Source organism: Triticum aestivum, chromosome 7D (assembly GCF_018294505.1).
Source record: "Triticum aestivum cultivar Chinese Spring chromosome 7D, IWGSC CS RefSeq v2.1, whole genome shotgun sequence".
NCBI classification, from domain to species: Eukaryota; Viridiplantae; Streptophyta; class Magnoliopsida; order Poales; family Poaceae; genus Triticum; species Triticum aestivum.
This window is the reverse complement of record NC_057814.1, coordinates 537,783,748-537,796,476: the sequence shown is the minus strand read 5'-3', so window position 1 is coordinate 537,796,476 and position 12,729 is coordinate 537,783,748. Positions and strand designations below refer to the sequence as shown.

The window sequence follows — 12,729 nt, the reverse complement described above, 5'->3', positions numbered from 1 at the left end:
CCACCATCGTCGATTGTAGCTTCTCCTGCCGTCGGTTGCATCTTCGGTGGAAGCCGATTCCAGCAAAAACGGCTGCCTGTAGCAGCTTCCGCCGTGGCCATCGTTGTAGTAGGTTGCCAACTAGTGCCCCTCGTGCTCCCGCGTCTGTAACAAATTGGTCAGCCGGTTCCAGCATTTTTGTCGCCATTGCCCCGCGTGCTCCACTGTCCGCAATAAATTGGTCGGCCGCTGCTCGCAAAATGGATCGCTAGTCAGAGCTATTCTCTTCACTTGTTGCAACACGTCGCGCTAACGGATCCAGCTCCCTCTGGGCCGGTTGCAATATCCACACGCACTGGTTTCAGTTCCCTTCTTTGCAGGTTGAAGCAAAAACAGGGCATGGTTCCAACACATGGCGGTGTCGTCCATGGCGAGGCCGAGACTCCGGTTTCAGCATGCCTCGATGCCGGTGGTAGCAAAAATTCCCATCCTTTGTAGCAGACTGCCTTGTCGATTGAAGCACCGTCGGTGAGGATGCGCTCAGTCGGCCGCTCCCGTGGATGCAGCCGCAGTGCTCACGGCCATCTTCAGTCTCCAGTCTGTCGCCGTGGGTTTGTTTGCCGCAGCAGTGCATGGGGTCACCTAGGCTTGGGCAACATCAATTTCAGAGGTCGCAAGATCTGGCTGGAGTGGAAGAGATGGAAGCATGGTTGGGCGGTGGCCATCACCTGCGTTAGCGAGCCGGAGATGACAGACAGGGAGAAAGAGATGGGGAGTTGTCGCTGTGGCGCTCCCCATGAGGACAAGGAAGAAAAAATGGGTGGTGGGTGGGCCCTAGTGTGTGGCTTGTATAGGGTTAGGTGCGTGTTTTTGGTGCAAGTCCGTAGCGACTAGCGAGCAAGCTAACTTCAGCCGGCTCGCCGGATACAAGCGTTTTCTTTCCTGCCAACTAATTTGGCAAATCTTTTAGGCTTAAGTAATGGATTAGGCAAATCTTCTCCTCCGTCTGATAAAAATGCAACAAAAACCCAGGAATACAATTTTCACTCTATTCCACGTAAGAGAACAAACATGCATGAAATGTTGACATTGGTTGACGCATAAACCAATTATTACACAGGACGACAATAGATGAATTCATCCTTGCATCCATGACCATGCGACATTTGCGTATACCCACAAGTGGTTAATTTGAATTGACAAACGCGCAGCGGTTGCAGACTTCTCCCTGGGAGGGATCCGTCACGGGCCTAATGTTCCCCATCTTGATCATAGAAGTCACGAAGCTACTGAAGAAGGCCTCCTGGCTGCCCGCGAACCAATCGACAATCGGCACCGTCGTCCCCGCCGCGCCGGGGTCTGACTTGAGCTCCTGGTCGGACTAAAGGAAGCCGCGGTTCACCTCGAGGTTGGTGCAGTAGTTCTTGTCGATGTTGTCGGGTGTAGATCTTGTCTCTTGGGATTGAACTATTGTACTTGAACTTGAAGTAGAACTAGTTCTTGGGGTACTAGTGAATACAATCCTTGTAACAACATCTACAATAGTCCTGGGTGACGTTGCCATCCCCCGGGTGTAGCTACGAAAGACAGAAGAAGCCCAACGGCAGTAGGGCGAAAATCTGGAGTGCATCACCACCTCAGGGGACAAGACGAAGGACTCCTCTTAGTATCAGGCGAGGAATCGTACGTGTATGGCATGTATGAGCCGACCCCTGTAAGCTACCAAACATAGCTTAGGACACTCCCTGACCTACTCGGGACTTGTAATCATGCCTCGGCCACCTATATAAGGCCCGACAAGGACCTCCCGATAGGAACCTTATTCTAGCAAGACATCTGAGGCTTTAGCCCCTAGACGATCTCATAATTGACCCCCTTGTAAACACAAAACCCTAGTTGTCATACAAGGCTAGATCATCAACAAGACAAATAAGAAGTAGGGTGTTACCTCGATCCAAGGGCCAGACATGGGTAAATGTCTCGTCGTGTGCACCATCCGAATCTCTGATTCATTCGCTTTCCTCATATGGATATTTTAGGGAAACTACCACGACCATCGAGCACTAGAAGAAGTGGTTGGATCAGTAGGGGTAGGGCTTGGGGCAGCTGAAATGGAATGCAGTTTTCTATTTTCCTGCCAACAAAGTTAGACATCATAAGCAACAAAGAGAACTATTAAAAAGAATTCTTACTATGTAAATTTTACAATGTGTTTGCTTTTTCTCACTTACAAACCGGAACTCAAAGCCACTTGATAGCTTATGTACTTGTGCCCTTGAAACTTGTGGTTGTTTCAAGTAATTTTAGCCATCCTAGAGGTATCTATTGATTTGGAGACTTGAAATCAACATTTATTTTCCCCTCATTTTGTCCTTCTTTGAAAATAGGGGGGATCAACGTGCTAAAGTGCTCTTATGAGCTTGAGCTCACATGTACCCGTTGGAATAGTAAAATCCAAAAACAATTAAAAAATTGCAACAAACATTGATGTGTGTTTCATATGCGTGCAAAATTTTGCGATGGAATGACATTCGTCGAGGTCTGGGGCAAAAAAAGAAACAACGTTGATGCTCCGAAATGTTTCCAAATACAGTCTTTTTGAAGCATCGATTTTGTTTTCTGCCCAGACATCCATGAATGTCATTTTGTCACTAATTTTGCAGGCATGTGAAAGACACATCAATGTTTGTGGCTAAATAATTCAGAATTTTATGGATTTTTTAACTATATTTTGATTTTATATTTCCATTGGGTGCATGTGAGCTCGTACAGGTGTGCGTGTTTTTTCCAAGCATCTGGAGCAGACACAAGAAAATAATGTTAGGCTCATCGTATTCCAATGTTTTTTTTTTGGAATGAATCACCATATAGTCCTCTAGTTGCTCTGCTCTGAAAATTGCACTTATTGCATGGCTGCCAGGCAAGCTTGCCATATCGCATCTCCTGCAACCAGAAGTCATGTCTATATGGATGACACTATATGTGTTCTCCCCACTGTCAACTTGCCGACAATCCTGGCCCGGCACATTCAGGTTTGTCGGATGTGGGGTTCCGGCAAACCCTTAAGGTTCGAACACTGGGGTGCGCGCGAAGTCTTTCCCTCCTACCGATCTACGCCCTAGCTCGCTAAGATCTCGCGGACGAACTCGACGAACTCGCAACACAGAAAGACACGAGGTTTATACTGGTTCGGGCCACCGTTGTGGTGTAATACCCTACTCTAGTGTGGTGGTGGATTGCCTCTAGGGCTGATGATGAACAGTACAAGGGAAGATCAGCCTCCTGAGGTTGAGGTGTTCTTGTGCGTACGAGCTTGTGCACGTCTCTGGATCCGATCCCCCCCCCCCCGCTACTTCTGTGGTGGCTAGACCTATTTATAGAGGCCCTGGTCCTCTTCCCAAATATCGAGCGGGAAGGGAGCCAACAATGGCGGGCAAATTTGAAGGGGGACAGCTAGTACAAGCTATCCTGAAGAAAGTGGTCTTCGCCTGCGAAAAGCTCTGGTGGTGACGCTGCCTTGGGCTCCACGATGACCTCCGTCTTGCCGTCCTCCCAGTCTTGGTCTCGTTGCACCAATATAGCAACCTTTGCCTGATGCCTCGGTACTCTTCGCCTGCGATGACCTCCTTAGCACCAAAGAGGAAATAAGGACGCTGCACGCGCTGGCGCCCGCCTGGTGTCATTCGTCATGGCTCACGTCACGAGGGCCTCGTGAGGTTTTGCCCCGCCTTGATATCTCCGCTCCTCGTGAGCCTGCCTGGCTAGGCTACTCCAGAGGAGGTCGTGCGTCGTCCGCCTCGCGAGGCTTGGACCCTCGCGAGGGCCTTGGATGCCTTGTTGATGAAGATGGGCCGTACGGCCTGCTAGCTTAGCCATGCTGTGGGCCGCAGGCAGGCAAGTCTGGGGACCCCCATTCCCAGAACGCCGACAGTAGCTCCCGTGCCTAAGGTGCGCTCGGGCTTGGCTTCGCGGCGAAGCCAGGGGTCAAGTTCGGAGCACCGCAGGCCCCAAAAGCCTGCGGGCTCAGTCGACGCGTGGCGGTTGATTGGACGTGGGCGTCTCCACTTCCCCACGCTGCCCTTGAATCCACCTGGCTACACGGCCCTCGCATCTTACACAGTTATTCTTCCTTCGCCCACGCCTGGCTCTTCCAATCTCCCTGCTTCCTCGAGGCCCTGCTTTGCGCTTCCAATCTAACTTGCGCTCCGCCTGCCTCATCGCCATGGCGCCGAAACAAGCTGGAAAGGGGAAGAAACCTCTGTCTCTGCCAACTGCATCTCCGTCCTTCGCGCCTGCGCTCGGCCGGTCTCGGGTGCTCAACGACGAGGCCATGGACAAGGTGCGTCCGATGCTTGCTTCCAGTTTCAACGAGTGGGGGGAGATGGTGGCTTGGCCTGCGTCTCGCACTCGCACGGCTCTGGCGGCCACCGAAGTCCCAATCTTCATAGATGCCCTTTGGGCTGGCCTGATTCCTCCCTTCTCTACCTTCTTCAATGCGGTGCTTGAGCATTATCAGATCCACATGCTGCATCTCGACCCTCAGTCTGTGACTCTTCTCGCCGTCTTCGCCTTCGTGTGCGAAGCCATGGCTGGCATAGCCCTTCTGTGGCCCTCCTTCACCATTTCTTCTCATTGCATCTGACCGACCCCCAACAAAGCTCGGGATGCGTGAGCTTCCATGCCGTGGCTGCGACGAAGGGCGAGGGGATCGCCTTCGAGCTTCCTCCATCCACGAGCGAATTCCGGACACGATGGGTGTTCGTTGATGCCGGCGTGCTCAGTCCTCTGCTTCAGGCTCCGTCGGGGCCCGCTGTTCCTAACTCCGGCTGGAGCCATCAGCGGCTCACGAGCCCCTGCCTTGCCCACGTCTGGCTCAGGTTGAGGTTGCTGAAAGACCACGGCGTAACTGCGCCGATGGTGGTGAAAGAATTCGTCAAACGCCGGGTTGCTCCGCTTCAGCGCCATTCTCGCCCAATGTGGACCTTGCTCAGCAGCAAGGACCACATGAGGTTCCAGGAGTCTGGGCTCCTCCTTGGGATGCGGCAAACAGTGCTCAAGGTCCTGACGGGTGTCCTCTTGCCGGCCGAACTGCCTGGGAAGAACTGTTTGCTGTACCGCTGCAAGAACAAGAATGAATTTGTAGAGAACATGCCTCCCTTTGATGAGTGGGGGCCACGGCCGATTGACCTGGTGGGGCCCCGTGAGAACCCCGTCATCGTGGTTCCCTTCCTCGCCGCTGGCGCCGAGCCCACCCCAAGTGATGGTGCAGGTGGGCGAGCTCCGACGGGGGCCGGTGGCTCGAGTGCTGAGGAGCGCCTGCTGAATGGTGATCCTGGGGCGTCGTCCTCGGGAGCCTGCAGCCCTCCTCCTGAGGCGTCAGTTGCTAGAGAGGCGTGGGATGCGGTTCCCGAGGTCAAGGCTCCAGGACCTTCGGGAAGCTGTGGTGAGACGGCGCCCGGTCGTTCGCCGCAACCGGGCACCCCCGCAGACATCCTTCCGAGCCCTTCTTTGCCCCCGCCGTGCACCGGTCGTCACGTCCAGCGTTTCGGTCGCCTTTGTGTGGTCTTCGAGGAGCTCTGCAGGAGGAAAGGATCTCCTAGCGGCAACAATATCTTCGGGCCGTTGAAGCGAAGGAAGTATATCGCCGTTGACGTGTAAGTGCCGCTCTGCCATGGCTTATTGCGCACTGTCTTCATCTCCTGACGCCAGTCTTTCAGGGCTCCTTCCATCAAGGCTACTGCATCTCCTGAGAAACAGCCTCCTCCTTCCTCAACTCTTCCACCAGCCTCGAGCGCTCTGAGTCCGCTTGCCGCCCCTGGAGCAGGGTTGGTTGAAGGGGCACTCCTGCCTTCTTAGCGTGCCGAACCAGCGGCCTTGTCGCTCCTCCCCCCGGTTTGGCGTGGAGCTTGGCAGGCGTGCCCAAGACTCCTCCGCTGGTCATGTACGGCAATTTGTTGGCTTCGATCTTCGGCTCCTCTTCAAGCAGCGGGCCCCGGTCAGCTTGGGCTCCTCACGAGGACTGGTTGACGTCAGGCTCGGCGTCAGCCCCCAGCCCCCTGCCCGGAGGCGGAGGACGAGGTGGGCCGAGCGTTCGAGGTCGAGCGCGGGCAGAGCGTGGTTCGTCATGAGCTCTTCCAGGAGGCGATGGGCGCAATGTGCCGACTTGGTGAAGAGCTCGCGAGTGTCGATTCGCGTCTTGAGGCTGAAGGTCTCCGGCTGGCGGAGGAGCGGCGCAAGCTGAAGGTGGCCATCAGCCTCGGCCGCTATCAGCGTGACCTTTAGAACGCGAAGGCCGAGGCATCTCTCAAGGTTTCCCATGAAGCCTGCTCACGAGCTTTGGACGAGGCTCGCGAGGCTGACCGCCGCCGCGAGGCTGCGGAGAAGCGCGCGTGGGAGCTCCAGGCCTGGAGCGCGTCTCTTGAGCAGCAGGTGGAGGCGCGCAGGGCCGCTCTTGCGTCGCTGAGGGGGACGCCCGCGGAGGAAGAGGAGGTCCAGAAGCGTGAGGAGGCGCTGACCCTGGAGGCCGTGGAGCGCAGCCTTGAGCTCGAGCAACTGGAGACGAGGGAGCGTCAAGTTGCCCAAGCAGAAGATGCCGTCGGGGCTCGCGAGGCCAGAGTCGAGGAGGAGCTTGATCGCCAGGTGGCCGAGGTTCGCGCAGATCTGGAGGGCAGGTACGACCTGAAGCTGAAGCTCGCAGGCGCGGAGGATGAGGGCAGGGCCGCTGCCCTCAGGCCCAGGTTGGACGAGGCTGAGAGGCGTGCGGAAGCCACGGCCGCCGCCCTGGTTACGGCGCAGGCGGACTTGGCCTCCGCCCGCGCTGAGCTGCGTTCCCTCCGGAGGCGGGTTGATGACGCAGAGGCCGTCGCGAGGCAAAACACGGAGGAAGTGCTCCAGCGATGAACGCTGGAGCGCAAGCGCCCCTATGCTTCAGGATCTCCGGAACAGGGCCAATATCGCCCTGGGCCATATTTGCGACGTGGAGGCGCCGGCCCCTCACTCGAATGATTATGCCAGCCACCTAACTTTCTTCACCGAGGTGGTGACGCGCCTGGAGGCTTGATCTGCCAGAGCTCGCCAGCTTGTGGAGGAAAGGGGTCATGGCCTTCTCGAGCGCGCTTTCTCCCGTGTCTTCAGCCACCTCCTGAATGCCGACCCCAGCTTTGATTTCGACGCCGCCATCGCCCCCGTACCCACGGCTGTCCGGGGCGACCTAGCGCGTTGGGTTGAGGACAATGTGGACGCATTTGTCAGGGCCTTCACTTCGGAGGATGACGCAGTGGTGGTCGTCGCAGACGAAGGCGACATGGTTGACGACGGCGACGATGCCGAGAAGACGACGACGACGCGAGTGACGCATCCGCGGGTGACGCAGCGAGCGACATTTCTGGTTGATCCCTTGTTCTCCTGTCATTTCATCCTGCGCACAAACTCGGGCGTGGCCCTTAGAAAACTTGTAAGAGCATTTTGAGAGGGGGAGCCCCTCATGTAAGCAAACTACAGTTTTTACTTTCCTATGCAATGCAAGTTTGTGTCTTCGTGAGCTCATGAACCCGGGTGCGAGTTCTCTGTCGTGGTTTACCTTAGTCAGTGCCAGCTTTGAGCTGGGTCGCGACGCGTCGAGTTTCTGAGAACCCTGTGGAGCTCGTCGCCCCGTCAGAAGGGGCCCCACTAGAGGTGAGTACCAGTTGTAGTGCTAGAGCGCACTTGGCGTGCGCGCTTCGCGCTGCCCTGCTCGCGAGGAGCTCGTGAGGGGAAAGCGACGGACATGAGTCCCGGACAAAACGAGGTTCAGAAGGCAAGAAATTGCTTGAACGAGAAAAGGCTCCCCCCGCGCGCATCAATAAAAACTCAACTTCAACTCAAATCCAGATCCAGAAAGCAAAGCTACAAAGAAAGAGATCCGAAGCAAAAGGCCGCGTCCGGCACCTAGTCTAGTCTTATGGTCTTCAAGTCTTCTCACTAGCGCGGAGCTAAGTGCTGCCACTAGGCGTGGGAGGGAGCCCCAGGGCCTGAGGCCAGCACCCCTGAGACTCCGGGGCGTGTACAGCCCCAACTCATTATTACGTGAGAGTGTCACGGGCGGCGAGCTTCACAGGCACTGGGCCTTCTTCACAGGTACTGGTCTTGCTTCATATCGCCAGACGAGGGCCCCGCCTTGCGCCACCCTTGACCTCCTCTGAGCCGACCGGTCACCAGGACGACACAAAGGAGGGAAAGAGGATGCCAGCGGTTCCCTCGGCGACCACAGGTCCTCTGCCGGGGGAAGGGTCACCGAAGCCTCCCCGGCAGAGGGCCTACCTCCGGGTGTCCCCTGGCTTCGCGCGCCGTGGGGAGGGGCCTGGCTCCCGACCCCTCTCTTGCAGCCCCCAACGTGATTCCCCTGGCGGCAGGGAGGCCGCCGAGCTGGGACCGCTGGCCATTGCGGTGATCTGTTCCTCCTGCGACTCATGGTTAGCGTAAGCTTGCTCCTGAGGGATTAGGGGTACCCTGTAGTTGCCATCGCCGGCGCGATCGTCGTGGTTCTCCGTTGGTTCTTGAAAGGCTTCGGCTCCTAGCGCCCCCACTTCCCAATCTTCTCCAACGAACGAGTCGGGGTCGTCCTCCGGTGCGTACTCCTGGTCCATCATGTGGGGCACGTAGGCTTCCGGGGCCGTCACCCCGAACGCCTCGCTGTAGTGCCCCACGCTCCATGTTGCTCGGCACAGGGCGGCGTCCTGAGGATGGTAGCGCGGTACCCGTCCTGGACCATAGGGGTGACGCTTGCGCCCATGCTTGTCGCGTGCGGCATGGGGGCGGCAGAGCCCCCTACGCCGCTGGCCGCGCTGATGTTGATGAAGCCCCCGGGCGTGGCCGATGGCGCGCGGTTGTGGTGAGGCCCGTCGTGTGGCCCTGCGGTGGCCTCAGGAGGAAGTCCATAGCAGAAGGGCGATGCTCCCGACGTTGATGCATCCAGCATCTCGGCAACGCGCTCCAGCAGTGCATCCCGGCCGCTCTCCATCAGTCTGCATCGCAGCAGCTCCCTCGCCACCGTGAGTGCCGCCCGCATGTTTGCTTGCTCCCGTCGCGAGTGCGGCGCCGTTGCTGCAGCGTGACTAGCTGCTCTCGCAACGGCTCGTACTTGTCGTGGGGTGAGGGTGGACGACGCCTGGCCGCACCGCCCGCGTTCCCCGGCGGAGTTCGGCGGCGCTCGTGCCGCCTGGAGCGTGGGGTCGAGGTCTTCATGGGTAGGCGATGCTGCCCGGGCTGGACAGGCTGCCCAGTGGTCGGAGCCGGCCCTTGGGTCGCCGGACATCGCGGTGGTGGAGCGTCGGCGAGCTGGTTGGTGGAGAAGAAGCTCCGGCGCACCCCTACCTGGCGCGCCAAATGTCAGATGTGGGTTCCGGCAAACCCTTAAGGTTCGAACACTGGGGTGCGCGCGAAGTCTTTCCCTCCTACCGATATATGCCCTAGCTCGCTAAGATCTCGCGGACGAACTCGACGAACTCGCAACACAGAAAGACACGAGGTTTATACTGGTTCGGGCCACCGTTGTGGTGTAATACCCTACTCCAGTGTGGTGGTGGATTGCCTCTACGGCTAATGATGAACAGTACAAGGGAAGAACAGCCTCCTGAGGTTGAGGTGTTCTTGTGCGTACGAGCTTGTGCGCGTCTCTGGATCCGATCCCCTCCCCCCCCCCCCCCCCCCCGCTACTTCTGTGGTGGCTAGACCTATTTATAGAGGCCCTGGTCCTCTTCCCAAGTATCGAGCGGGAAGGGAGCCAACAACGGCGGGCAAATTTGAAAGGGGACAGCTAGTACAAGCTATCCTGACAAAAGTGATCTTCGCCTGCGAAAAGCTCTGGTGGTGACGCTGCCTTGGGCTCCACGATGACCTCCGTCTCGCCGTCCTCCCGGTCTTGGTCTCGTTGCACCAATATAGCAACCTTTGCCTGATGCCTCGGTACTCTTCGCCTGCGATGGCCTCCTTAGCACCAAAGAAGAAATAAGGACGCTGCGCGCGCTGGCGCCCGCCTGGTGCCGTTCGTCATGGCTCACGTCACGAGGGCCTCGTGAGGTTTTGCCCCGCCTTGATATCTCCGCTCCTCGTGAGCCTGCCTGGCTAGGCTACTCCAGAGGAGGTCGTGCGTCGTCCGCCTCGCGAGGGTCTTGGATGCCTTGTTGATGAAGATGGGTCGTACGGCTTGCTAGCTTAGCCACGCTGTGGACCGCAGGCAGGCAAGTCTGGGGACCCGCGTTCCCAGAACGCCGACAAGGTTTGCAATTCCTAATGAAGTTTTTGTTCATCTTCAACTTATCTGTATATGTAGGGGATATTTTCGATCTAGAAGTTTCTTCACCTACTCTTTATCTTTTATCCCATCAATCATAGACTCATAAGTAACAAGTCTGTATGTGTGGTTGATGTTTGTTGTGTTGTTTGGTATGCCATCCTCGACGAGAGTGGGCTTGGCGCTACATGCATTGGTGTTCGAGAGTGGGCTTGGTCCATGGTGTATCAATTTTCACCCCGTTTTCTGCTAACTATCTTGGCAAATATCTTATGCTTAAATAATGAATGAGACAATTCTTCTCCTTCATTTTTTTAAAGCAACAGAAATAGGGAGTAAAATTTTCACTTTATTCCACGTCAGAGAACAAGCATGCATGAAATGTTTACATTGGTTGACACAAAAACCAATTATTACACCAGAGACGACAAGAGATGAATTCATCCTTGCATCCATGACCATGCCACATTTGCATATACCCACACGTGGTCTCCCCCCTGCCCGCTAATTTGAATTGACAAACGCGCAGCGGTTCCGGACTTCTCCCTGGGAGGGATCTGTGACGGGCCTAATGTTCCCCATCTTGATCATAGAAGTCACGAAGCTACTGAAGAAGGCCTCCTGACTGCCCGCGAACCGATCGACGATTGGCGCCGTCGTCCCCGCCGCGCCGGGGTCCGACTTGAGCTCCTGGTCTGACTGAAGGAAGCCGCGGTTCACCTCGAGGTTTGTGAAGTAGTTCTTGTCGAAGTTGTCGGGTGTGGTCGGGTCGAGGTCGTTGAGGGACGTTCCGTCGCCGTTCCTCGGGCATCTCTGTGACAGGAAGGCTCGGTATGTCGCGTCGAGGGTCGGGTCAGGCTGGTTCGTCCCGCTGAAGTTGTACAGCCGGCCCGTGACGAACTGGCATTGCACGCGGCCGAAAGTGTGGCCACCTACAGACATTTGATCAACAGAGTCAAGAAGGTTAATATATATTCTCTCTTTGGACGTTGTATATGTATATGCGGGAGAGTTTGGTTACCTGAGAGGGCGACGAGGTCGGTAGTATCGTCGAGCGTGGCGTTCCGGAACTTTGCTCTCAGCACATCGAGGCCGTCGAAGGGGCCTGGTAGGTTCTCGGCGTCGGCTTTGCTGGACGTGAAGCTGTCCAGCCTCCCCAGCAACACGTTCCACCCGGGCCCTCCGGACTGCATATGGTACATTCATGCGTGCCAACTTAATTAGAATCCATTCTTATCATCGACTTGCTTGCTCGTACGGTTTGCATGCATGCATGTGTGATCGATGTGTCTTGTACTTGGATGCACCGACAGATGACACACGAGGCGTCAATTCATGCAATGCACCCCGAAAGCTACGTCGAACCTACCTGCCTCCAATCATGCTCATGCACCCGATTGTTCAGTTCGATCACTGTGCTACGAGACTAGGCAGCAGTAGCCAGCACACGTAGTACGTACCAGCTCGACCGAGATCTCGGCGGCGATGGCGAGGATGTCGGCGCAGGAGACGACGCCGGGGCAGGCGTCCTCGAGGGCGGCCTTGGCGGCGTCCACGACCTCGAAGCCGCGCGCCGACCCGTTGTTGGGCCGCGCGTCCTTCTCCGACTCCATCCCGTCGAAGGTGTCCAGCAGCAGCGAGCCGTCGCAGCCCTGCACGAAGCAGTCGTGGAAGTGGAGGCGGATGAGGCTGGCGAAGATGCGAGGGTCCGACTGGTGCGCCTCCACCAGCACCCCCTGCACGATCTTGTACGCGTCCGGGCACGTGCAGTCGTAGTAGTCCGTGCACAGCTCCGCCGCCGCCGCCCCGCCGGCGTGGAGGAGGCAGACGGCCGCCAGAAGCGCGGCCAAGCCGGCGATGCCCAGCTGGGAGACCCGGGTAGAAGAAGAAGAAGAAGAAGACATGTTGTTGGCAAGGGGCTGATGAGAACTGGGAGGAAACGAGGGCTGCATTTATAGGCCAAGTTCTAACTCGATGCATGGTTTTAACATGCATGCATTCTCAAGGTTGTTTTTGCGTACTTTGTCAGCGTATGATAGAATTTTTTATGGATGGACGGATGTGATCCGATCAACAGCTTGCAAGAGAGGGAGCAATCAGTGAAGCTCCGTAAGCTCCGTGGACTACTTTTCAAACTCTGTCTCGATGCTTTCTTTCATGTTTCCGATTCAATGAGTGAGTGCGACTTAACAATGTCTCTAGCTATAGCTACTCTCACATGCATGCTGGCAAACGATTGTGTGGCATGTCTGGTTCAATCATGTGTTTGGTGGTGTATCGTGCTCGTGGAGAGATGAAACATTGTTTTTGGATTTCTATATATCAAATCACAGCCATGCTTCTGGGTAATATATGTCAGCTAGTTTGGACTTTGTAGCAGTATAGGCGTATAGCACATGTATGTGTGTGTCTATATATATGGTTTATTTCTTTGAAGCTTCTTTTCTTGAATCGTACATATATGTATTTCATGCATCTTA

The 12,729-nt window shown here is 56.3% G+C and overlaps 1 protein-coding gene across 1 annotated transcript; it reads right to left on the bottom strand.

Moving 5' to 3' along the window:
• Positions 1–10,578: 10,578 nt before the first annotated feature.
• On the bottom strand, positions 10,579–12,188 carry LOC123169185 (peroxidase A2). The gene is made up of 3 exons (XM_044587033.1): positions 11,710–12,188; positions 11,271–11,436; positions 10,579–11,181 (listed from the first exon to the last, which is right to left on the bottom strand). Exons 1-3 carry the CDS (start codon positions 12,151–12,153, stop codon positions 10,754–10,756), a joined length of 1,038 nt encoding a protein of 345 aa, XP_044442968.1. The 5' UTR covers positions 12,154–12,188; the 3' UTR covers positions 10,579–10,753.
• Between the last annotated feature and the right edge of the window lie 541 nt (positions 12,189–12,729).